The 25,728-nt window shown below is 40.7% G+C and overlaps 1 protein-coding gene across 7 annotated transcripts in view; it reads right to left on the reverse strand.

Annotated features, from left to right (window-relative positions):
- Positions 1 to 25,728, reverse strand: part of kcnip4a (potassium voltage-gated channel interacting protein 4a) — a 153,675-nt gene that overhangs the window by 25,536 nt on the left and 102,411 nt on the right. The window contains exon 1 of one of the 7 annotated variants that reach the window (XM_085267088.1): positions 9,413 to 9,963. The exons of the other annotated variants lie outside the window; for them this stretch is intronic. Coding sequence (XP_085123214.1) covers positions 9,413 to 9,524 — 112 coding nt within the window. The 5' untranslated portion in view covers positions 9,525 to 9,963. Of the gene's footprint in view, positions 1 to 9,412; positions 9,964 to 25,728 lie in introns of those variants that run through there. 7 annotated transcript variants of the gene reach the window in all.

The following is a 25,728-nucleotide window of genomic DNA, read 5'->3' on the forward strand; positions in this document are numbered from 1 at the left end:
TTCCACTAAGATCCACTGCCAGGCCTTTCTTGCCTCAAAAGACACCATGAGGACCGGTAACGCAGCACAGGTGGTTGCTCTAAAGCATAGAAAGTAGCTAAAGGAAAATTAGACCATTTGACTGTTTAAATTTACTGCTGAGTGGATGAGAGATTAAAGCGCTACAAAACACTTTACACTTCTTTACCTTTGACTGGATTTGTTTCCAATCTTTTAAAAGTTTGCCTGCTGGAGTAATTATTAGATTTATTCCCACAATGGACACAGCCAAATGAATTTACTGAAAAGACTGTAAATGCCATCCATCATAACAAAAAGGATGCTAAACACTTCTGACCCAACTTTGATGATATGTGACTTAAACAAAACAATCCCATAATAAAGATGCACTAAACCATCTACGATGTCCAAAAAACAACGCGTTTGAATGAAAAATGAACGCAATGCACTTAAAAAAATGAAGAATACCTTTTTGGTATTTTACAGTGATATAAATCCCTCACAGGCTGTATGCCTTAAACAATATCATAAGTATGTGTACAGACAATGAAGACATAAAGACCAACACAGTTAGCTGTCATTCTTCTACTGCAGGGGTCGGCAACCGAAGGGTTAACTGATGGCTCGACCATAGCTGGACTGGCCATCGGGCATACCGGGCATTTGCTCGGTGGCCCGGTGACTTTTTTTCCCCTTTGTAACGGTAAAACACTGAAAGGTGGTGGATTGGCCAGATTCTGGTCGGTGTGTAAAAATAACTCAGTTGTTTGGTGGCGGCTATGGCGGAGCTTCCTCAGATTCAGTAAAATTAGCAAGTGGTGGAGGCCAGCAGGTGGATGAGAGAAAGGGGAGGCAGGAGGAGAGACCCGAGGCAGCCGCCAGTCCGAGTGTCAGGTGAACTGAGCTTCAGGTAAGAAGTTATGACCTGCAGTCTGTCTGGGTCAGATATAAACCAAGTTTAGGTGGAGTTTATTTTTGTTGTGCTGACTTTTTACAGTCAGCTACAATAACTCGTACTGCGTACTAGCTAGCATGACGGAGTTTCTATACTGCTGGGTGCTATGATGTTACTTACTGATAGTGAACTTTATTTAATTCATAAGGTTAGTTAGTAGAGTTGCCAACCGTCCCGTAAAAAGACGGAATCGCCCCGTATTGAGAGAAAATATTACGCGTTTCGTGTTGAGGTGAAAAGGAACAGTTTGTCCCGGACTTCAGCTAGAATGAAAAAAGGACACAAGGCTGGAGTTATTCTGTGTCTTTGCTGCACAGCTGCCTCTTCTTCTCTCATTCTCTCCCCTCTCTCTCCTGTTGCTACTTCAATCATGAAACTGATCAATGATCAGCTGATCTGCTTTTCTCTCTTGTTTGTTTATCGCTCACTTTGCACCAGAAAGAGGAAACCACCGGATGTCGCGCTAAACAACAGCAGCATGTTTAAACTTGATCAGCTGTTGTTAGAATTTATTTAATATTACTTTCTACTATCAGCTGATGTTTGCTGGAGCCACAGCTGTAAAGCTGCTGGTCATGATATCGGTTTGGTTATCTGGTGAGAGGGAAACATGAAGATGTCCTTACTGAATCATCAGAGCTGAACAGGTGATGGAGAAACAGGTTTACTTTTTAGGTGACATGAATGAGTTGAAGGGAAGTTATGAACTGTTTCTGAGAGACAAATAACACCAGGATCCTTTTCTAAGTAGCTGACAGCTGGTAACTGTGCAGGGGCGGATCTAGCAAAGTTTTGCCAGGGGGGGCAGGTAGGGCATTAACAGGGAAAAGGAGGGCACAAATAAATACTTTCTTATTCTCATTTAAAATGTCCAGCTTTTATTAAATAATTATCTGAAGCTTACAACCAAAGTTTTTATCTGACGTAAAATGTATAGAAATCATACATATAGCATCGAAGTAGCTGGAATCCATAGATGTGCGTGTTCATGGAGCTTGTATTGTCACCTGCTGGACATCACTACCTGACAAGTTTAACTGTCTTCAGAACATTGCAAAGGCCTTATTGACAGTATTTGGCTCTACTTATCTGTGTGAGCAGATTTTCTCTCACATGAGTGTCCTCAGGTGGCCGTCTGAATGCTGGACACTTGGAGACCTCTGTCTTTGAGTGGGAGACCAGAGATCACATTAACACACATTAACATAGTTTATTTTTCTTATCATTGTTGTGAGGAGACCATCAATAGCATTTGTATTTTCTGTATTTTCTGTATTTGCTGTTATGGATAAAAAAGTGTCTTTTTTTGTTTCAAAATTGCTGATAACTATTCGCTGATAGCTGCCAACATCTGCGAACAAATATAATTCTATAAAGTGGTCCTATATAGTGTGTAACTGTTAATAAAGAGCATTATTAAATTTATTGCTAATGCAATCATATGGCACATTGACTTCTGAGGAAATTTTAAATGGCACTCGCCATCAGAAAGGTTGCCTACCCCTGTCCTACTGTATGGCCAGCTTCATGCCGAGATGATGTGATTATCAATGACAGGCATGTCAGAACAGCTTGATCATAAATAAATGCCACCAAACAGCAACAGAAAGGTCACTCATAATTTTGGATGATAAAAATTCACCAGCTGTGGGTTCCAAAGATTTTTACGCAGCAGGCTTTAGACATCTTGCTGCTTATTAACATTAGCTGAGCACGATTATAACACTCAGCAAAGCTTGGTTGATCCTTAACACCCAATCAAAGAAATCTGAAACAAAAGCGGTGTCACAATGAGCTCTAACTATATTTGCGCTATCAGCATTTTCATCTTCTTAACTTAGCACATTGATCTAAAATGTGTTAGTTATGTTTAACAAAAGGTGTTCACAACCTAAAGCAGTGGAAATGGACAGCAGGACATAAAAATTGTCTAAAGACAATTAATGCAGTATCTGTAGAGATATTGAAATGTAAACCAACTGGTGGTGCTTCAACTGGCTTCATCCATGTGACTGTGCATCCATTTTCTTCCCCCTTTCCAATTCAGGGTTGGTGAAGCTTATCCCACCTGTCACAGGAGGAGAGGAGGGGTACACCCCACACAGGTTGCCAATTTGTTTGCAGAACTAACGCATAGTGTCTTTTCTCCCGTCTTCCTCCCCTCAGCCCAAATGGTGGCAGTAGATGTGATCCATCCCTGAGCCTGGTTCCATCAGAGGTTTCTTCCTGTTAAAAGGGAGTTTTTCCTTCCCACTGCCGAAAGCTTGCTCAAAGGGGATCGCCTGATTGTTGGTGTTTTCTCTGTATTATTGTAGGGTCTTTACCTTTCAATTTGCCTTGAGTGTTGTTGTGATTTGCCACTATTTAAATAAATTGAGCTGAATTTAACTGAATGGAGACAGACAACCACTCACACCTACAGGCAATTTAGAATTTTGCCTTACCATTTAGAATCCATCATGTCTTTGGACTGTGGGAGGCAATCAGAGTACCCAGCAAAAACACACAGGGAGAATATGGAAACCAGGACCTTCGTCGATCATTCTTCAAACCATCCATGAGATATGTGATTATCAACAAAGTAATGAACAACATGATGTGTTTCAGATTACGTACCGCCATACTAACACCCACTATTCTATGTGTACAAGCGTGTCACTAAGTGTATCTCAATGCTGTGCTTTCAGTTAAAAAGTTAACTGAGAAGCACTCAATTCTTGCTTCCTTTTATCCCCATTTCAGGCAAAGGAAGGGACGATAAAGCAAGTTTTAGCTGCTAGAAAGAGGGTACACCAACACCAGCGATGCTAGTTAGCTGTAGCGCGCTAAAAGTCGTAGATTTATTTCAGCCACTGTAGGTAAAAAAAAAAAAATCGCAGACTGCGTCAAATGTTATTTTAAGTAGGTGCCTGACACGCTTTACAGCTTTACCCCTTCACCTTTGATCTCACACAGTCCTGTGAAAATGCATGCAGAAGTAAGCTGTAACGTACTACACGGTAGTACAAGTGTCCAAACTGACTGAAACCATAAGAATGGCTATGATGACGGTCCAGTTAATTGCAGGTGATTATTATGTCTGGCTCTATTATCTTGGCTTGATTTTACTGGAGTTTTTGTCTGCATCACCTACAAGCATAATTTGTTGGTACTAGGGTTGCCAACCGTCCCTTAAAAAACGGAATCGTCCCGTATTTAGAAACAAAAGCACACATCCCGTATTGAGCTAATAAGGGACGCACTTTGTCCCGTAATACAGTGAGAATCAAAAGTAGTCTATAAATGTTAATGGAATTAACACTTTGTTTGAAAACATAATTCCCAGCCCCTCTCCTGCTTTGTGACCAATGAGCTGACAGCACACTTATGACAATTTGAGTATGACAATTCAGATTATCTCATTGGTCGAGGAAAGGTCGCTTACGGAGAAAATACCGGAAGACAACAGATGACCACAACAAGAAGCATGGCCAACAGGGGAACAAACGCCGACACTGCGGTGCAAGTCTCGGACGACAGTACACCTAAAGCTGGGCAGACACTGTGCGATTTTTTCAGTCACGTTATTCAGCTCCTGCTCAAACTGCACGATTGACTCGCAGGGGTTAGAAGTTGGTAGGTCACGATGCAGGTCTCACACTATACGGCCCGATGCTCTGATGCGACCTGAGTGCTCACACTGTGCGTCCATAAAATGAAGGTTATAACAGAAAATCTGTCGCTCGCTCTCTCTGTCTTTCACTCACACAGACACACCACCACATCAACTTTGCTAAATTGCTAATGAAAAACATGATCAGGCAGCTGTGACTGAGCAGCAATGTAAATCCAACTATTTTCACGGTTGTTGTGGTCGTGATAATTTTGTGATGCCACATGGAAAAGGCTCGGATGAGCTTTCCAAAGTTCTACAAGTTGTGCCTCCATCGCTTGTGTCCAGATCACACGCTGCACAGCCGTGCTGCGCCGTCTTTTTCACCGATGTTTACGTGTTTGCGCGTGAGCAGTGCGAGCGGCTGTGGTGACACCCTCGCGAGCGATTGATGATCGGGAGCTGGTCGTGAGGTGTTAATCGCTTCTCGTTACCCCACGTATACTACACGACGCACGATGAAGGCCAAAATCGGTCCGATCACCAAAACGGTCGCACGACTCAAATCAGCTCAAAATGGGCCTAAAACCGCACAGTGTAAGCCCAGCATTAGAGCAGCAATGTTTGTTCCCCTCAGAGAAAGGGAAGAATGGGAAAAGGAAAACACCTGGCTGGAAAAAGTTAATATGGGCATGTGCAGTGAATATCAGCGCTATGTGGCCAGAAGTGTGATAATATAACTTATTTTGTGTAATAAACAGCTGCAAGGATAGATGATTACAAATAGATGACTAATACATAAAAGTAATACATAGATGAATAATGATGATGAGTTATGATGCGTAATCATGGGAACAAGCGGGTTTACAAACAGGAGCAGCTGATTAGCATTAGAAAAGCTGAAATAATACCTCAACTGAAGCCAATTGTACTAAATGCACTAAATGTGCACTGTTACAAGAATATTTTTCTTTCTATTGTTTTCTATTATTTTAAGTTAAGCAGGACAGAGTGCTTTTAAAGAAAGATTTACTTATATTCTCAAAAGTTAAGCATGACAGGCTTCTGTTTAAGAAAGAGACCTGTTTTACTGTGTTAATGTTGTCATTTTGAGCTAAAAATAAATGGCTAAATGATCATTTGTTTCACATGTGTTCATATCACAAAGAATAGAATATGCATCTGCTTAAATCAACTTCAAGTCAAATGGTTAAAAAATAATTTCACACACAAAAAAAAAAAAAGAGCTACCACACTGGGAAGGGTGAAGACAACTGGGTCGCCCGGCCCTGGCCACGAGGTGTCCCTTATTTATTTTTCAGGGAGTTGGCAACCCTAGTTGGTACATAAGAGTCCTGTCACTTATGTACCAACAAATCGAGCCAACATGCTCATTAGCACTTTATTACCACTCTAAATAAATAAATAAAAACAGGCAATAGGGAACAAAAAAGGGTCCTGGTCAGTTGCTGACACAAATTATTTTTATTTGCCCGCCTTTGAAAATCCAATCAAGGTCACACAGAACATAAGAACATTGTTAGATGAATGTCGGTGCTGAGATGCTCTGTCCTCTGAGCCGGTAATAAACAAACGGCAGGTCCAAATTGACACAGTGTTCCATCACCGTTCTGGTAATGCTGTAATTGCGTGCAGTGTGTGCGTGTTTGCAGGGCTACGAGGTTACGGTCGGGGGTGTTGCTGTGTACAGCTGAACCAGAGAATAATTCATCATTTCGTGACATACTGATTAGCCTGCACCTTGAAGCTTGAGTCTTTACTCAGCAGTTTGCAATACTGCATTATGTAAGTAGAAATGTACATACGTGTGAGAAGGATCTGGATATGTTTGTGAATAAGCAAGTGTAAGAATCTACATTGTTATTCGCTATTCTGCAAGGAGGAGGAGAAGGCTTGGTGGTTGATTATTCAGCAAAAAACAAGCAAACATCGTAATTTCTCCATCTTTAACTCAGTCTCTAATAAAAGTGGTCATTACATTATTTCGCTAGCCGAGGAGGGCAAACACTTGCCAGCTGCGCTGCCATTCTGCTCAATGGCAACAATACAAGCACACATGCATCAGTTCTGCTGCATTCACAATTAAACTGAAGCAAGTGACTTTTGTGCAGCTTGCCAGACCTTACTTTTATTCACAGTGAATGCTCTGGTGATTGTGCACGGTCTGATGCAATAGTCCTGTTATATTTCTCCAACGTGAAAGCATGCCAGGAGCAGGGAGAGGCTGTTAATAAACTATTTCTCAGGGTCTGAGGTCCTTACAGTCTGTGAAGTCGAAATAATCAATCCCAGGAGGTCAGACTTGATTTTTTACAAAGGGTACAGTTTCTTACTTGCTGCCAGCTGACTCTTTACAGTAAAGAGCGGAGCAGTGCTGGGACACATCCAGAACGTGCTCTCGGCTCGAGATAACTCCCGTGACTGGAACGTTGCCAGTTTAAATCTACAGCGCAGCTGAGAAACTCCCTCAACATTTACCCCACACAGGCTTTTGAAAGAAAGACCTTTATCCTGCAGAAGCCCCAGCGGAGCAGCTCAGGTGGCCTGCAGTAGAGGGATGTGATCGTACTGGGCAGCTCCCAGCTGTGAACGTGTCTGACTGTATGAATGTTAAGCAGACCGTGCGCTTTCAGTGAACCTCTGTCCCTGGAGGTTTCTTCAAAAATAAAAAATAAAAGGGGCAAAAACAAACTATTTTAGTTATTGCAGAACGTGACAGCTGCTACAAAGGTAAATCTATACAACTGTGAGGTTTATATACAAGTGAAGCTACGCAGATGCTCGGCGGTTAAGACTGTCAACTCAGATATTTGCAAGCACAAGCCCTGAATCCTGATCTTAGCTTGGCCTTTCTGAAATGCAGTTCTTTTAGTTTTAGTTTTTTCCGCCCCTGCTGACTTGAAAATATGAACGCCGACTGAATAATGACCTTAAAGTTGTTTTCTGAGTTTTGAAAATGCAGAAAAAACAAACCTGTTTCCACTTATTATTAGCTCCTCTTTCTGCAAGAAACTTACAAATGTGCAGAATACCCTTAAACCATTTGGAAACATGCTTGTTGTCTGTCCTGCTGAATCCTGGTTGAGATGATCAGTTTGTGTTTAATTCAAACCTCGCTTCAAGACATTTAGCTTTGTTTAACCGAGCAGTGGAAACAGGGAACACAACTGGTCTGTCTCTATAAAAGATGCCATCTAACACAGTGCAAAGTTCTCCTATTTACACATTAAGATATCTGCGCTATAGAAGAAGTTACAGGGAAACAGAAACTGTGGAATAATGTGCTGTTGACTAAATATATTCAGGCCTTTATTGGCTTTTAGCTTGCTTACTAACAAGATCTTTAGATGGAAAGAGCAATTTATGTCAACATGGGATCTGTGAAATGAAAAAAGGACCTTTACTAATTGAGCAATCAAGAAAGGAATAAAACTAAAAAGTAATTCTTAGTTGCACCTCGAGTTTTGATGATTTATTTGCTTCTGTATGGGCTTAATTACAAAATTTAACTTCTTTCTACCCCCGCATGCATCGTGGGAGATTTTAAGACTACACACAGCTTGCGTTTGCCAGTGTTGATATGATTACAAAAAGATTTGTGGTCTCTCATTTGAAAACCTATTTGCCTAATGAAAAGCATTTCGCGTGCATTTTCAGCCCCTCTCCCAATATCTTTTTACCATTCCCTCGTCCTGAAAACGACTGCAAACACAAACAAAACATCGATATCTGTATTGACAGCCTGTCGGGCACCGCCAGCGCAGGCATTCTGTAAGTAATCAGGCTCTGAGACGGCTCCGTGGAATATAAATCACATCAACAGGCAAACGGCACCCGACATGCCAGCCCTGACATCTGTATAATCTCACCGTCGCCGATAATCAATATCATGTCAGCTGCGCTTGGAGATGCAGAGCGAGGGGAAATCTGAGTCGCCAGTGTTTAGCGAGGCATGTAAACTGTTACGTCGGGCGTGAGGTTCACCATCCCCCCAACCCAAATGAAAACCCAGCTCCCAGGTGCTTTTGAAACAGCACAGCCAGAGACAGTCAACAGACGCTAACACGTCCATCTAAACACTCGTCTCAGGTCGGGTCAGGTCGGCTTTTTCCTGCTACTGACTAAAGCACATTATCGCCTCTCTATTTACTTGCTGCCCCTCTGAATATGCACCCACCTTTGATTGATTATTCTAATTACAGGTTAAGGTGTATTTACTGAGCAGCGTGTGCTGTTCTTCGGTTTGAAGTGCTTACCATAGTGCTCGACTTTATTTAACGAGACAGCTTCAGTAGGTCTAAACTGAACGCTTTCTTTTCTCATTCTGCGCTTGCCGAACTTCCCCGCTCAGTTTTCCTCAAGAGCAAAGTGAAATGCATGCACAAGAAAACAACAGAGGCTTCTAAGGTCTGAAATACAGAGATTCTCTTGCCTCTCAAATGTTTTGATGCTTCAGAAGTGACACCGTTTTGCAGCTCAAGACATTCCTCGATCTCATCACAAGCTCACGCATACTTCTGTGACATTTCCTTTGCTACGCATTAATTAGACCGTCTTTTTGTGCTTCCCACTCCTGTTTTGGCATAATGATTACCTCAGTTAACTTCAAAACTTTTCAAATTGCAGTCTTAGAAAGTTTCAGAGAACTTCGAGCAAACTGAGAGTGAATCTAATGAGTCGAGGGAGCAGACGTGGAAAGCTGAAAAGGTGAGACTGATTGAAAATACATCAGCAAGGCTTATTATAGTCTATCAGTGAGCAAGCTTTAACTTGTTGTGTCTGCCAACCTCCACCTCCCTCCACCTCCCTCCACCACCCCAACAACCTTCAAATCAGTGTCTTACCCTCTGAGAAGCTGATGAGCCCCAGAAGGTGCAGGAGCTTGATGGAGGCAAACACCAACACCACGATGCCCACCGTCTGTAGCCCCTCAGTTTCCCAGATCACGTTCAGCATCACTCCCCCTTCTGCCCACTCCCCACCGCCATACCCGGACCCGAACCCGGAGCCCGAGCCAGCTTCTTCTACTTCCGGGCCGCCGCCGGGACCAGGACCACCATTCTCACCTGGCCCCGCACTCCAGTTCCCCTGCACCAACTCCAGCGCTACGCCGGCCCAAGCGCACGGGCCGGGCGCCCCCTGGCACCCGCCTTCTGCTCGCTTGTTCTCTAAATCCACTCTGGGTAAGGTTAAAATTGGAGATTAACAATCAGCAAGACTTGTCCTCAGGTTTGCGAGAAGCCTGAAGTCATTAAGGATGTTTCTGATTTCGAGAAGTCACTGAGAATTCAGGACGATCCTCTTCCTCTTCATTTCCTTCCCTCACAAACGAGGAGACCCTTGAAAGCCGGGAGAGCAAACTCTGCTGTTCTCTGACAGTTTGGAGCTCTCGCTCACTCTTTCAGGCGCACCGACTGCCTCGCTGCAATGTAAGGGAGGGAGCAGGAAAGGGGACGGATATGAGTGAGGGAGGGGAGATGGGACGGAGGCTGTGGGGAGGTGTGGTCCTAGAAGGCGCACAACCGAGCGGGAGCTACACATGTTCAAATTAACTTTAATCACAGGAGCGGCACAGCAAGCGTAACTGAATTCTGTCTGCTGGATAATTATACCATTAAATCAAGAAAACGGCATAATTCTGTGGTTATAGGAAAGACTGATCTTGGAGATGGGAGGCAAAAAAAAATTTAAATTGCAAAAAGCCGTACAGAGAGATCAAACTAACTTTTTAGCAAGGCAAGACAAAATAAATATCTCGTGGTTCAAAAGGAAGGAAAAAGAGAAAAAGCTGATAGCGTTCACTAGATAATCACCTACTTCAGGAGTAAAGAAAGCAACAAATCGCACAACTTTATTTAACTTAATCGCTTGTTTTTGAATCACATTTGATTGCGATGAGATGTGGCGAGCCGATAAAGAAAACTAGAGCGACAGAGACCGTGTGTGTCCAAGAGAGAGGCTGATGCATGCAGTCAGCGTTTGGAGCAAATGAGTGAAGACACCACCATCTACTGGTCCTGTGCAGACTGTAATTATCATACAGCACAGCATTCGATATTTATCCTGTTTTAACCAAAGAAAGAAAATTACTCCCATTTTATTTTGAAAATAATAAGCTTTCATGTTTCAGGAAATCAATGCTTTAACTCCAATAACTACAAGTTCAAAACAAGTAGAAAAGCCACATTGAAAGCTTGTGCGTTTCTGTGAGTTATTTGCGACTGCAAACACAATTTCACTGCACTCTACTTGATTATTTTGACTCAGAATGTCCCTCTGCCGTGTAAGCTGTGAATCAATTTAGAGTAAAGTCCGCCATATATCACTGATGTAACTGCACAAAGCCAACTTGATTACAATCATCACAACAGGATATTATTTTGGCACTGTGAAAGAAACCGTGTCTCACCGCTTACTCAATTGCTCTATGATAAATATCCAGTGTGACGCAGTGCTCTTTTCCAGTGATGGAAAAACGCGCACTCATCCATTTACATGCGGTCCATCTGCCGCTGCTTTTTCTTCAGCAACACAGAATGGAAAGTAGGAGATGTAATTCCATGTTTTTTTTTAAATTCTCTGAATAATTTAGCATGATGCTATTTGAAAAAGAAAATAATATTCAGCAGACATCCTGCTTAACCTGAATAGCCCAGAGCATTTTTAAAAAGTTGATGAGGACTGAACTCAAGGATTATTTTGTATGCAATAATTTTAAAAATGTGTATTTATTTGTATATTTGTATTTTGGGTGCGCTGTTCTGAAAACTGAGTTAGAGCAAAAAGTACATCTTTAGGCAGTATAATACAGCATGTATTCTGTAATTACCTCGTGCAAAAGAGTCTACTTTTCTTTTCCAAACATTTAATGACTGCAAATATCTCAGTTGCTCTGTGTCTGGATCAGCTTTCTATGCTTTTTTTTTTTTTAAAGGAAGATTTTTTTTCCTAAGTAACATATTCAATCATTGCTTTTATCTGTGTTTTACTTAAATCCATCTATTACAGACACTAAAAGAACAGTCAGATGCCATTATTGCACTACACAGCTTAGATAATAGCAGATAAAACAACTGTTGTTGTCAGATCTAGATGCCAGCAGTTTATCCCATAGTCTACAATCTATACATATATTTTTACTCTGAATTTGTTGTGTCCAAATCACAGGTGAGAGGATAGCAGACCAGTTAGTCCAGTCTTTTAAGTGGTATTTTCATACCAACTGTTTATGTTGGTTTAAGCTGAAAACCTCCAATGATCCGACTCCATAGAATCTCTCAGCTATACAAAATCCCCACGTTAAATCCCCCACATCAGTGAGCAACGTCATTGTTTGCATTCATACTTTTGTTCTGGTTGACTTTCATTGCTCTGAACAGCTCTTTTTGGATTTGGAGCTCATTAAATTATGAGGAGAAGTTAATTTCACTGAAATGCACATTTTCGAAGTATACACATTGTCAGTGCTTTAAAAACTGCATTTGTGTAGTGTACAAGGGCAAAATACGATATATACACACACACACAAGCAAAAATGAATGACAACAACTCCATGAATTTAGGCATTTAGACACGGTCAAGCTGACCCCCTGAAATTCAAACTGAGCCAATTCTGAGCATCAGAATTTAAGAGATTCTGAATGTGGCATGGTTGTTGGTGTCAGACTGGCTGGTCTGAGTATTTCAGAATGGGATTCTAATGGGATTTTCTCACAAAACCACCTCATTGTTTGTCTATTTGTTTTTCAGAAGTGGCCCAAAAAGGAGAAAATATTCTGTGTGTGGAAGTTCCTGGCTCTAAAAGCCTTGTTGGTGCCAGAGGTTAGAGGAGAATGGCCAGACTGCTTCACGCTGATAGGAAGGCAACCTCATGGTGCAGGGCGATATTTTCTCAGCACATTTGGGTTCCTCGGTGCCAACTAAACCCCACAGCCTACCTGAGTGTTGTTGTTGACCATATCCATCCCTTTATGACTACAGTCTACCCATCTTCTGATAACGGCTCGCAGCAGGATAATGCTTCATCTCACAAAGTTCTCACAAATCATCTCAAACTGGTTTCTTAAACACGACAATGAGTTCACTGTTTTAGTTCAGAGCCATTTTATTAGACTGAGTAACCAGTCTCAGTCTAATAAAGCACCTTTGGGATGTGGTGGAATTGGATATTCTCATCATTCATTACTATGATGCATAGTTACACTTCTGGAAGGGGACACATCAGGCTGCAGCTGTTTTGTACGACAGTGTAACATAGTCCTGATATTTCATAGTTTTGGTAAAAGTTTCCATTCTCGGTAACATCATTCCAGTTTTCCGTAAAAATGCACCAACAATCACTTTAATGTCTCCTTGAGGTCAAAGGCAGTATCAACATATTTCCAATGTTAGTTTAGCATATTAAGCCAATCAAAGTCAATAATACACATTTATGTGGAAGAATTACAGGTTCAGATCAGATTGTATTGGTATCAGTATTGCTCAGCTTTCACATGCAATTTATGAAAAATCAACTAACCTAAAAGTTTAGTTCTTCAGTGTCTCCTGACAACTCACAGCAGAGCTGCCAACATGTGGGCACTGGCACTGCCTCAGTGAAGCCACAGCCACATCACAAGGCATTCAACGGGCCAACAGAGGCTTCACTATCCCCCTTTTCCAAAATCATGGCTTGGCTTGCCAAACACTTCCCAGAAGACCAATAGTTGATGAAACAAGTAGGAATAACTGTCCAATCATAACTTCTCTCCAGCATACAGATACCATCTTAAAACCATAAATTACTAAAGCTGTGAGGGCGGAGGTGAGACAAATGAGAAAAGTAGTAGTGGGGATTTTGTGGCATAAGCATTCACTCAGCTATTATCTAAGCCATGATTCTATCAATGGTGCTGACAGATAAATATTACACTCCACATCTTGCTCAATTAATGTCACACAAATTCTGGACAATCACCACTCTAAAAACTATTACAGGATGGCAGGTCTGACAGATAGAAAACCTGAAAATTCTGCGTTTATAGACCTGACAAGAATATTTATCTTCGCGAGACTGAGATTACAAAATGATTTTATTTCGATATTGGAGAAGAAAATGGAAGCTGTGGAAAGCTGACACTTCTATCATTTGAAACAAAGGCCTGAGGGTAAAACACAGCTCCCTGAATGAGGCTCTATAGAGCTGCTCACAACACTAATGATTCAATAACCTGTTTGAGAGCACTGAAATGTTATTCAAGGAATATTACATTAAAGACCAATAAAGATGCCAGCTGCCTCAAAATCAGACATAAAAATATGAAATTATCACAAGGAATAAGAAGCCTTTCAGCTGTAACGTGAAAGGCTTTCTATTAATGTCATCGGGACTATTTAAAAGTCTTGAACCAACCCTCATTTCTTTCTGCTTTCCTACAAAAATTGGAAATAGGCGGGGAAATTTATTGCAAACATACATGGGAATACAATACAAGGCCAAAACAGAATTTGTACTTTCCTAACGAACTTCAAAGTCCATATTTGGTATCATATATTAATAGTAATTCACATTTGACCACCTTTATTCTCAACAAGCTTCCTTGTCATTTCTTTAAGTCATCTTCAGGAATAGCTCTCCAGGCTTCTTGAATGACATTTAAAGTTCCTCTTTGGATGTTGGCTGCCTTTGATTCTGTTCTCTGTCAAGATGATCCAACACTACTTCAATAATGTTGGGGAGGCCAATCCATGACTGATAGGGTTCCACTGTGTGGTTTTTCTATTCAGGTATGCTTTTACTGCACTGGCAGTGTGTTTAGGATGAGTGATCCATCTACCCTCATCCATTCGCTTCCGCTCATCCTTCTCAGGGTCGCGGGGGGCGCTGGAGCCTATCCCAGCTGTCGGACGAGAGGCGGGGTACACCCTGAACAGGTCACCAGTCTGTCACAGGGCTAACACACAGAGACAAGACAACCATTCGCGCTCACACCTATGTGAAATTTGGATTAATCAGTTAACCTATCCCTAGGGCTGCTCGATTATGGCAAAAATGATAATCACGATTATTTTCACTGAAATTGAGATCACGATTATTTGACGATATTTATTTAACCCTTTAAGACCTACCATAGAACCAAGTCCGCCAGAGCTTATATATTTTTTTTTTACATGTTGTAGTGCCATTTGTGGGAGCATTTCAAGTTGCTATACATCAATACAACTGTTATAGCCCATATTTTAATAATATGTATGCATTAAGTCCATAGTAACTACATTAATTGCAAACAAGTGCAATAAACTACAAAAAAATTGAAAATCGTTTTTGTTTTGTTTTTTTACATATATTTCTACTTGGAGAAATTTAAGAGGTTTATCCCTCAAAACTTTAAATACAAAAAAGTTGCAAAAAATAGTTTACAACAACAGGAAACTTATTGTGAGTGTCTTCATAGTTTTATTTTGGAGATACAGCAATTTTTATATACTGCAGGAAAAACAAAAAAAAACAATCCTATGATGCAAATTTGCAAAGAAAACAGCAGGTGCATCAAAATAAACTATTTCCAGCAGTGCAATTCGAGTTCTAAGCATCCCAGCAACTATTCAGAAAAGTATAGAGTCAAACATGACTTATAAAAACACTAGTATAAGTATAGTATAGTATAGTTTTTTACTTAAGGCCTACAAGTAAAAAAACTACATTTTCCGCAAAAATGACACAGCTTTTTATGCAATTTTTGCAAAGCTTTATGTGGAAGGAAACTGTGACCGAGGACAAGCTGATGGCATAAGATGTAAGTACAACTCCTCCGGTTTCATATGCAAAACAAATTATTGCGCTAGCTTACGCGGTTCAGGTTCTACAGGGATTTAAAAATAGTTACGCAAAACGGAGTGTGCTGCTCTGACCGGCTTTAAAGGGTTAACAATAACAATGTATTGAATAATGACTTTAAAAAATAATATAAAATAGTGTGCAAATACTGATAACAGTGCAAATGTTTGCAATATAAGAAATAAATGAAAAATGTAAACATCTATGTTTAGTCAACTTTGCAGTGTTGCTCTGTGGTGCAGCTACTACATCGTAGCAAAGTTTACACACTGTCTACTTGATCCACGTCTGACTCCGCCAACCCATAATGTTTCCACACCACTGAAGTTTTTTTTTTTACCTCTTTTCAACCAACGGCAGTCACTCTCCTCTCCAAATAACTTCTGCTTAGCTTTCCGAGCTTCCCTCGGGTCCTCTTAATTGTTGTGACGCGTGTTCGAAATGGAGAGCGGTGCGCTTGACTTACCACACGGAGCAGCGCGAGAGTAAAGCATGAGGGAGGGTCTAATAATCGGCTCAGTCATTTTTAATGATCGTTGAAAGCCCAGATCGTAATCGTGATTAAAATTCGATTAATTGAGCAGCCCTACCTATCCCCACTAAATGCATGTCTCTGGATGGTGGGAGGAAGCCGGAGTACCCGGAGGGAACCCACGCAAACACGGGGAGAACATGCAAACTCCACACAGAAAGACCCCGGCCTGATGGTGGAAATGAACTCAGGACCTTCTTGCTGTGCAGCAACAGTGCTAACCACCGTGCTGGATGAGTGATGAAAAATTAAATTGCTGTCAATCAGATGCTTTCCAGATAGTATGGTAAATGGTTCCATTGGGTTTTATTTTTTTTTATCTGGGTACTGTATTACTGTAATGGCAGTGTGTTTGGAATCACTGTCATGCTGAAAAATGAGACCATTGCCAATCAGATGCATTCCAGATACTATTGCATGGTGATGGCTGAAATTGAGTTTCAACCCATAACAGAGCCCCCACTGTGTTTTACAGATGGCTGTACACACTCATTGCTATACCTCTGTGCTGACCTCCTCTGTACATACTGACAGTAGTTCAAACCAAACATTTCCAAATTCAATAGACTGCTCCATAAGGCCTGCTACCACTGATTTTCAGTCCATTTCTTCTGTAATCTAGCAAATTTAATCTTTTTCTCCCTGCTTTCCTCGGCCACCGTGAACAGTAGACGGAAGAGCTGATAGGCCAGATGTAACGCAATAAGCTTTGTGTTATTGCAGCAGGTGCTTTGCTGAGTTGTCTGTTATGTGCAGACACAACACTGGTCCATCCTTAGAGTTAGGTTTTTGTGTTTGAATGATACACAGGTCAGTGTCAACTGACTTAAAAAAGAAAGCCTGGAGAATTATTGCTTGACTTTAAAAACAAACAAAAAAACCAAGTTAGCTCCTTGAAAACAAAGTATAAAGCTCAAGACTTTAGCAGAGCAATGTATGTTTAATGACAAAGAGCATTTGAAAACTGTGCACATCTAAAGATGTCTCCTTTTTTCCCTCTGTTGAGCCACAGATGCCAGGGGATGTGTGTTTTTGAGAAAGACTATGGCAAAAAAAACCAACTATTATTTCCTGTGCTGTAGTTTGGCACAAAGGAGGTGTGCAATAATTTCTCTAAATCAGTTCACATTAAGTGCTTTTAATTTGGTAGTTTCTAGTTATTCCTTCTAATTTTTGAGAACCATACAAGAGACATGTGCCTGATGACAGCTTGCACCAACCAAATCCCCACATTCATCATTCCTTCACTGAGAGCTTTCACAAAGACCTTGTCCAACCTCTATAACCTTTGTTAGATAGCATCTTTGAAAAGAAAAAGTCTGAAATGTCAAGCTGCACTCAGGTCTGGAGATTTGCCATGTCCAAATTTCTTATCTGCGATCAGGCAAGACAAGTCTGAGTGACAAACATGCAGTCCTTTTTGTTCATTTGCCGCTGTAGACTGATGGACACTGATCTTGGAACAGATTACATATTTTTCTCACTCACTTGCTGCCCACACGTCTCGTCACTTTTCATGCTCAGTATTCATAAGGGGAGGATCTTATCACGTTTGGTCTGGGCAGAGTGGATACGAAGGACAGGATCGACAGTACAGGTCACTGAAAAAGTCTCGCGAGCTTAAAGTGTTTCCTGTGTACATGAAACTTATGCACCAGCCAAATGGACTAAAATTAAACAGTAGCCTATGTGAGGTTTTTTTCTTAAAAGATTTTACCCTTTTTTCCCCCGCACAGTCACTGCGTATGCATACCAAACAGGCCCCCAAGAACAAAATTCCCATTAAAAACTGGACATGTGTTATCTTTCTTAAGCACACGGTGAGCCTTGGTGAAAATACAAGACCAACAGCAGAGAAACTGGCTTCGATGTAACCGTCATCAATCAAAGCTACACCGATCGGTGGATGGGAAAAGAGGCGAAGATGAGATTGTCCCGCTGTTTACAGATCAGCTTAGAGAACAAGTGGATGATATAATTAGGTGACACCTGCAGTGATTTGCTCAGGCATGCAGAGCAGCGTTAGTGTTTGGGTTATGTGTTCCAAGGCACATTAAAATCAGGCTGTCATATTTACAGAGGCAGCGCCTGTGAAAGGGTAGACAATTATGAGCCGTGAACCAGGGAAACCCTCAGTGAAGCAGCTTGTGCAATCAACCATGGAGTGCCGTGGGGTGACTGATATTGAGGACTTAGTTTGTAGAAAGCACACTCTGCAAGGTGCGTGCGCATGCATGCATTTATAGAAATTTGCAATATTTAACCCTTTCAACCTCTGCATACACATTGTAACTGTAGGGAAGACAAAAATGACTGTTTCAGACTATATATAGGAAGTGACAATTCATTCTGTCTACTGAGTATAATCCAGGACTCAAATAAATGTGTATTTATGTGATATTCAGCAAGAATTCAACAAGTCAGCAAGTGCATGAATAGTGTACAGAATTTCATGTTACAGTATTATGCAAAACTCTTGAGCCACCCCTCATTTCTTTATATTTTGCCTTCTTTTTTAGAGTGCTTGACCAATAGTTCTCCAGGCTCCAGGCCCTTCACTTGATCCAGCTGCAGGTCATTGAAGCCTTATTAGAAATTCTTTCAGTGGAGGCGTGGATGTCAAGAAGCCATTCTTAAGAAAGCAATACATGGAAAATTGCTGAGGTATGCCAGATTACACAAGAACTGGACTGAAAATCAGTGGGAACAGATCTTTGTTGTCAATGCATCAATAAGAGTTCAAGACAGAAGTACAGCAGTGAGTGTCTGCAGCCATCTGTAAAACACGGTGGAGACACTGTCGTGGTTTCTGGCTCTATTTCAGTCAGTGTTGTTGGACAAAATTGATGAAGTTTTGAATGTAGAAAAGTACCATAGATTTTGATCCACCATGCAATACTATCTGGAAAGTGCCTGATTGGCAACATCTTCATTTTTCAGCATGACGATTATTCCAAACACACTGCCAAGGCAGTAAAAGCATACCTGGTTAGAAAAACACACAATGGAACACTATCAGTCATGGATTGACCTCCCCAGACCCCGGACTTCAGCATTAGTGAGGCAGTGTGGGATCATCTTGACAGAAAAAAAGGCAGCCAACATCCAAAGAATCGCTTTGAGTGTCCTTCAAGAAGACTGGAGAACTATTCCTGAAGTCTATCAAATCTCTTATCTAATAAAAGCTTGTCTTTATAGGAGAAAGAGTTAAAGAATCCACAAGAAACCTTGTATAGGAGGGTTCAGACAATGTTGTAGAATAGAGGTGGTCATACCAAAAATTGAATTTCAAGCTATTAAAAATTGAACAACTTTGTTTTAACTTACATATAGTATCTCCATTTTTTATTTGGAAATTTCAGTAAATCGATGCACCAATTTTCCGAGCAAGATATGAAGAAATGGGGGAGGGGGGGACAAAAGAGTTTTTGCACAATACTGTAAGCTCACATCTACCTAAAGGAAATGCAAGAAATGAATACTCTGGGATCTGATGCATTTCCTATGGGCTGTAGTTTGTTTTTTGATCTGGACCTTATTACTTGTTTTATGTCTTTTTGTAAATGTCAAGTTAAATTACTCAACAACTGATGTAATATGACTGTAGTAACATTGTTCTATTTTAGAGATGGTATGTTTGAGCTTTTTATTTAGAAAGAAATGCAGATCTGCGATGTGGCGTGATGATGTGCACTGCTGTACTGAGCACTGTTACACATGCAGCACATGAACAAGAGAAACTGTCTTTATCATCATTCTGAGTTGTTGGGTGGTGGCAAAAATACATCTGTGTATGTGGAGACACCATCAATCTACCTTGTCTTTTTTTACTACTGCAGGTATGTGAGTCGGGCTTTTTGGTTATTTTCTGAAATATGGGTGTGTGTGGCCTCAGCGACATTCACAGGAAATGCGTTTTCCGCTACCAACTACATCTGCTGTGCTATGGCGATGCCTCATCATTCAAGGTTGGATGGCTAGTAAACACATACGCTCGTCCTCCCCCATTTCCCCACCTGAATCAGTTCTGTCCGGTCCAATTCACCAACTCTGAAAGTTACAAACATGCCCCAGGAAGCCCTTACTTTTAAAGGTAATGAGCCAATTCAGAAAGCAAACCTTACTTGTTATACGCTTTTGCATTTTAGTGGATTGCATGTTTCACCGTGTTTCCATGCAAAAAAACGAAAAAATGCTAATTCTATCCATAGCATGGTGTCAAATAAGGAAGAAAGGGAGAAAGACCTATAAATTGCTCAAATACTTGACCAACCAGATCATAAAGGATGCTGAAATTTAGCTCCAAGAAACAAAAGCACAATAAAAGAAAAGGCAACATGTTGAGTGATGGGTCGGAAATTCCCTTTGGAGGCAATAAGCCTATAAATGAAAGACATTAATTTTCTCAACAAAACGGCAGCCATCTCTCTCTACAGCAGAACCACTAGATCTTTATCAAACTCCCAATTCATTCCACATGATTAGTTGTAGTGAAGGGAAAGGTCAAAGGTATTGTCTGCAGGTGGACAGTAATACAAAGATCCAGACAGCGTGCTACAGGAGATAACATTGAACTCCTCCTTTCTGTACCTCTGCAATATTAGCTCCTGCGCGGCTATCTGTTGGCTCACTGTGGACAACACGTGAGGCCAAAGAGCAGGACTCGAGTTGTCTTTGCACAGCCAGCCTGTCATCTGATTTATGATGCACCATCCTTTCAGCAGCAGCAAAGTGCCAGTCAAGCTGAGCTTCGAGTGCAAAGGTCGATGGAGAACATGCATTAGCAGGAACAGTAAAAAGAGACCAAGGGTGGCATAAAATGGCAGACAGAATACAGGACGGCTGGAGCCACTGTCCAAAGGATGAGATATGACGAGCACAGTTCAGCAGAAAGAAAAAGATGCTGAGAGGAAATCGATATAGAAGGCTGTTCCTAAAAGGAATCATCAACGTGGGTATAAATTTATTTAGCAGGATGTGGAAAAGTGATGAGTAGTGCATGAGCTATTGTGTCAAAGCACTGCAAATACTAAACTTTCTGGGTTATAGAGAGCACGCATTGTGTTGAAGCTATTAAGCGCCAAATCAAATATTTATAGTACTGCTGAGTTTGCTACTCAAACAGACACTGATTTGATGGATCGTATCAAAGCAAAAACACGTGAACCCAGTTTATCTGCAAGACAGAATGAGGAGACTGAGCTACTGAATTTCAGGTTAATGCTTTTATTTCCTCCTCTTCTTTCAGTCGTGTAAACTTAACTGGCTGACACTCCGGGACTAATTCCCGTGTTTGCTTCAAAGTGTAACTTCATTCACCTGTAATTAGAAATAAACTCTGATAAATGAGTCCCAATAAATCTCATATCCTGCGTTGTGAGTTCGGTAGAGACAACTCTGGCTAGGGATGCTTAAAACCATCTTTGCACTGCTGCATGCTGCAGGGCATGCATGCTTTATCATATTCCTGATTCTCCAATTAGGAAAAAACAAATACAAACAATTTACTTTTGCCCTGAAAGCCAGGATAAAATAATTATGCCATAAAGTATCTAATGAAAAAATATCTGTATTAAATAAACATATCCACTTAATATTCCAAGCAAGGGGATCTCCTGAGGCGAAGTTTGGTTGAGGTGTTAATAATCTCGCACTGCTAAATATTCTGGTATTCAATACAGCTTCATTTCTAGTTAATTGTGTCGAGACATCCCCTGCCATAACAGTATTAAATGTGAGGAAATAATTTATGAAAGCTGTTTGGTCCACAGATCAGATATCATTTAGCAGCGGAGCATCCAGTAGAATAATGTTTTATCGAACCCAGAGATACACTTACAAATCAAAAAAATGTTCATCGTGCATAGCGAGTGATTTAATATCACGGGCGAACATGAACCGGAGTTCATTGCTGAAGAATTTCCTGATAACAGTGGGCTGTCACAGTGGCACAACAATAAATAGCACCACAAGCAGGTACTGCGTTATATTAGGAGGTGGTAAAATTATGTGAGAATGCACAAACTGAGAAAACTGCCACAACAACAACATGAAAGTGCAGTTAGTCTGCATTTTTCATGAGCTTATTCGTCATTTCTGGGAATAAAAAGGCTAAATAAGCAACAAGACCACTATATCTGCTATATTTTGGTAAAACCATAATCCGAGTTAGCACTATAATCTTGTTACAGTATACTGCAACCAAATTTTTCTTAACTTGCTTTAATTTCCTATTATAAAATAATTGTGCCAATCTGTTAGCGAAATGGCTTGTGTGTATTAGGGAATAAAACTTGATTTAGCTTTAACATTTATCATGAGGCTTTTATCAATGCCTGAAGGCAAGCATGTAATGATTGCACTGAATATAATCCCCTTCATACAGTTCTACACTGTGCACAGTCCACTATAATTTATTAACATTTCAGTGTGATAATGAGCTTTTCCTCATGTTATTGTTGGAATCAATTCATAATTTTACAAAACATGAGCATAAACTCGGACTATTTCCCACAACGTCTCCCTCTCCTTACCCCAAACCCCTGCAGATGGCTGCCCCTCCATAATCCTGGTCCTGCTGGAGGTTTCTTCCTGTTAAAAGGGAGTTTTTCCTTCCTCCCGTTGCCAATTGCTTGCTCATAGGGAGTAGTCTGATTGTTGACGTTATGCATCTGTTATTAACGGGTCGTTATCTTACAATGTAAAGCACTTTGAGGCAACTGTTGTTGTGATTTGACGCTATATACAAACAATTGAATTGAATCAACCAAAAGCAAAACCCAAACACGGAACAAACAGATATAAACATTCAAACACAAATGTGTGAAAGGAGGAGCTAGGGTGGAGGTGGGTTGCAAAGAGGCTTGCAGATGCACAATGAGATTTACCAACTGGATGAGTAAAGGTTCCATGTTCTAAAACGTCTACGTAAAAGGAAGGAGAGGTGATTTCTAAATGTTCTGCATGCTCCAAAAAGGCTTAACTCTACTTTTCCTTAATATGTGAACAGGTTCCAAAACCAAAGACCAAGCTTAAGGCTTTTAGTTGGAAAAAGTAGATTTTCAAGAGGAACATGAGATTATACTTTGTTTCCTCATGGAGGCCATACAGATTCCAGCACTTAGAAGCATTTGTTTCTACATACAGCTCAGCTCCAAAAAAAGCTTAAACCTCATCTTCCCTTTTACAAATGTGCCTGCAGGATGATCCCCAAAACAAATGAAAGCATCATACGTTCATGATTTTCCGAATCAATCATTAGTAGCTCTCTCATTGCAGAGATTGATGGCAGAGTAAAACTGAAGCCTGTGGAATCATCCCTAACAGAGTTTAATTCAGCAGAAAGACACAAGACACAACAATATTTCTCTCATACCTGTCTGAGGCTCTGGGCTATTATCCAAAATTATAATAAATTGCAGATTTTTTAATATTCCTCCACTGAATAATATAGGACTAGATTTGTGAAAAATATGTCGAGAAAGTAAGATGAAGGCAATAAGGAGCACATTACTCATGCTATGAAGGGGACTAAATGTTTTTTTAAAAAGAGAGAGAAATCTTACATATTCCACTTTATTTAATGTGCTCTATACAAACATGAGCCTCCCTTTGCTTTGTGCCCACATTTTAAAAGTTAATAACTGTCACATCCACATGTGCTGTTCTAACAATATTTAAATGCTTTGTATTTTGTTTAAAACTCACACTGTAGTGTGCTACTTTAGGTTTTACATTTGGTTTCAATTTGAGTTTAAGTGCCCTCCTGGTGTTTCATTTTCTATCTACAGAGCTTTATTACTGACCCACTTACTACATTACTAGCATTTATATGGTTGCGCTGCACTTTGTTAGGTTGGTGTGCAAGTGCAAGATAAGACAATTTATGTTCTTCTTACCAATTACTGCCCATTAAATCACACAGCTGGAACTGCTGGAAAACGGAATCCGCCTGATAGATACTGGTTTGTTTTTACTAGAGAACCTGGCTTTGCCTCTAGCTCCCAATCCTGGACTCATTAGTACTGAGTGGTGAGGCTGACTGTAAACTCTGGTTCCCTCTGGTGGCACATCTGCTAAACATGCACGTCAAAGAGAACATTTTTTACATAGGTTCAACTGTAAAACCACATTAAAAATGTGAGCTTATCGCAGAGAACAGTTATGGGCTTTTTAATGGACTGGAACTACTCACAGTGGTGTAAACATACAAATAATGTACAATAATAACTGTTCTCTGTGTTTATTATGTTGACAGATTCTCTGGTACACAAAACCATTGTAATAAAAGCTACACAATGTAATAAAAAACACACATAAACAAAACACATTATATCTAAAAGCCGTGTCATGGCAGCTTGAATGCCAGTGATTAAGCATCTTTATGTATTTTTTTCCCCAAACACAGTACTGTGTTCGTTCGACTCCAAGAAATCATGTTTTATAATGCAGCCAAGCACATCAGAGCACTCGCTTAGCAAATATTATTAGGATGCAAATACATGTCCTCTCCATTCACTATAGACCAGAGTAGTTTCCTCTGTAGATAGATAGATAGATAAGATAGATGAGATAGATGAGATAGATAAGATAGATAGATAGGATAGATAGATAGCATTAATAAATAACATGTGCACTTTTGTTCTTCTTTTAGCTGCTGCCTTCAGGGGTCGCTACAGCGCCTATCTGCACCATTCACCATCTCTAGCATCCTCCTCTGTCACACCAACCCTCTCCATGTCCTCCTTCACTACATCCCTGTGGTCTTCCTCTTTTCCTCATAACTGGCAGCTCTGTCTTCAACATCCTTTGAGCAGTATACCCACTATCCCTCCTCTGTACATGTCCAAACTAACTCAGTCTTGCCTCTCGAACTTTGTCTCCAAACTGCTCAACCTGAGCTGTTCCTCTGATGAACTCGTTCCAAATCCTGTCAATGAAAACCTTAACATCTTCAGCTCTGCTTCCGTCTTTCTGTTTGTGCCGCTGTCTCCAAATCATACATCATACATCTTTCTGTCTCTTACGCATCATCAGTTGCTCTGGATGGTTGATGCCAGGTATTTAAACTTACCTACCTTCACCAGCACTTCCTGTCTCCCTCTTATTCACACATGTATTCTCTCTTGCTTCAATAAACAACATGTACACTGTAAATCTTATAATCTTGGGACACAGTCTGCCAACCCAGCAGGTGAGACCTGTGGCATGAGGGGTGCACTGTGTTCAATGAAGGTGAGAGCATACATTATTCCATCCAACACATGAAAATAATTTGTCCTCCTGAAGTCTAAGAGTCTAATTTACACACGGTAATGGCTATGGCAGCATGTACTGGCAGTGTGTTTACAGAGTCACAGCTGATGAAAGCCACACCTTCAGCAGCAGCCATGTAAATGGCTGCCCTTGTCAGCTGTCACGTCCCACTGCACTGGTGACACACCGCTGTCACTCACTGTCACACCACTGAAGAGAGGCACAGACACTGAAAAGAGCCATTTGGGTCTGGCTGTGTTGCGAGTCTATTTTTATCCAAAAACCATCAAGTGGGAGAGTGCCACAGAGTAATAATCAGCTCTACAAATTCCTGATATATTTCCTGGTTTATTGTTGGCTTGGTTTTGGAGAGAGCATGTCAAGTTAAAAAAAAAATCAAGTCCTTTGTTTTGGTTGGACCTTTGAAAAGGCACTCATACGGGACACTTCTTTGCTTTTATGACAATAATTTTCATAGCAGACTTTTAGTAGAGGGTGTATGGAATCATCCGATTTCAAAGTGCTTTAATTTAGCAGCTGTTGAAGGGTAACGATTG

Source organism: Mchenga conophoros, linkage group LG3, assembly GCF_057382185.1.
Source record: "Mchenga conophoros isolate Kocher_MC1m ecotype Shallow Benthic linkage group LG3, M_conophoros_male_GT1.1, whole genome shotgun sequence".
In the NCBI taxonomy this organism is placed as follows: Eukaryota; Metazoa; Chordata; class Actinopteri; order Cichliformes; family Cichlidae; genus Mchenga; species Mchenga conophoros.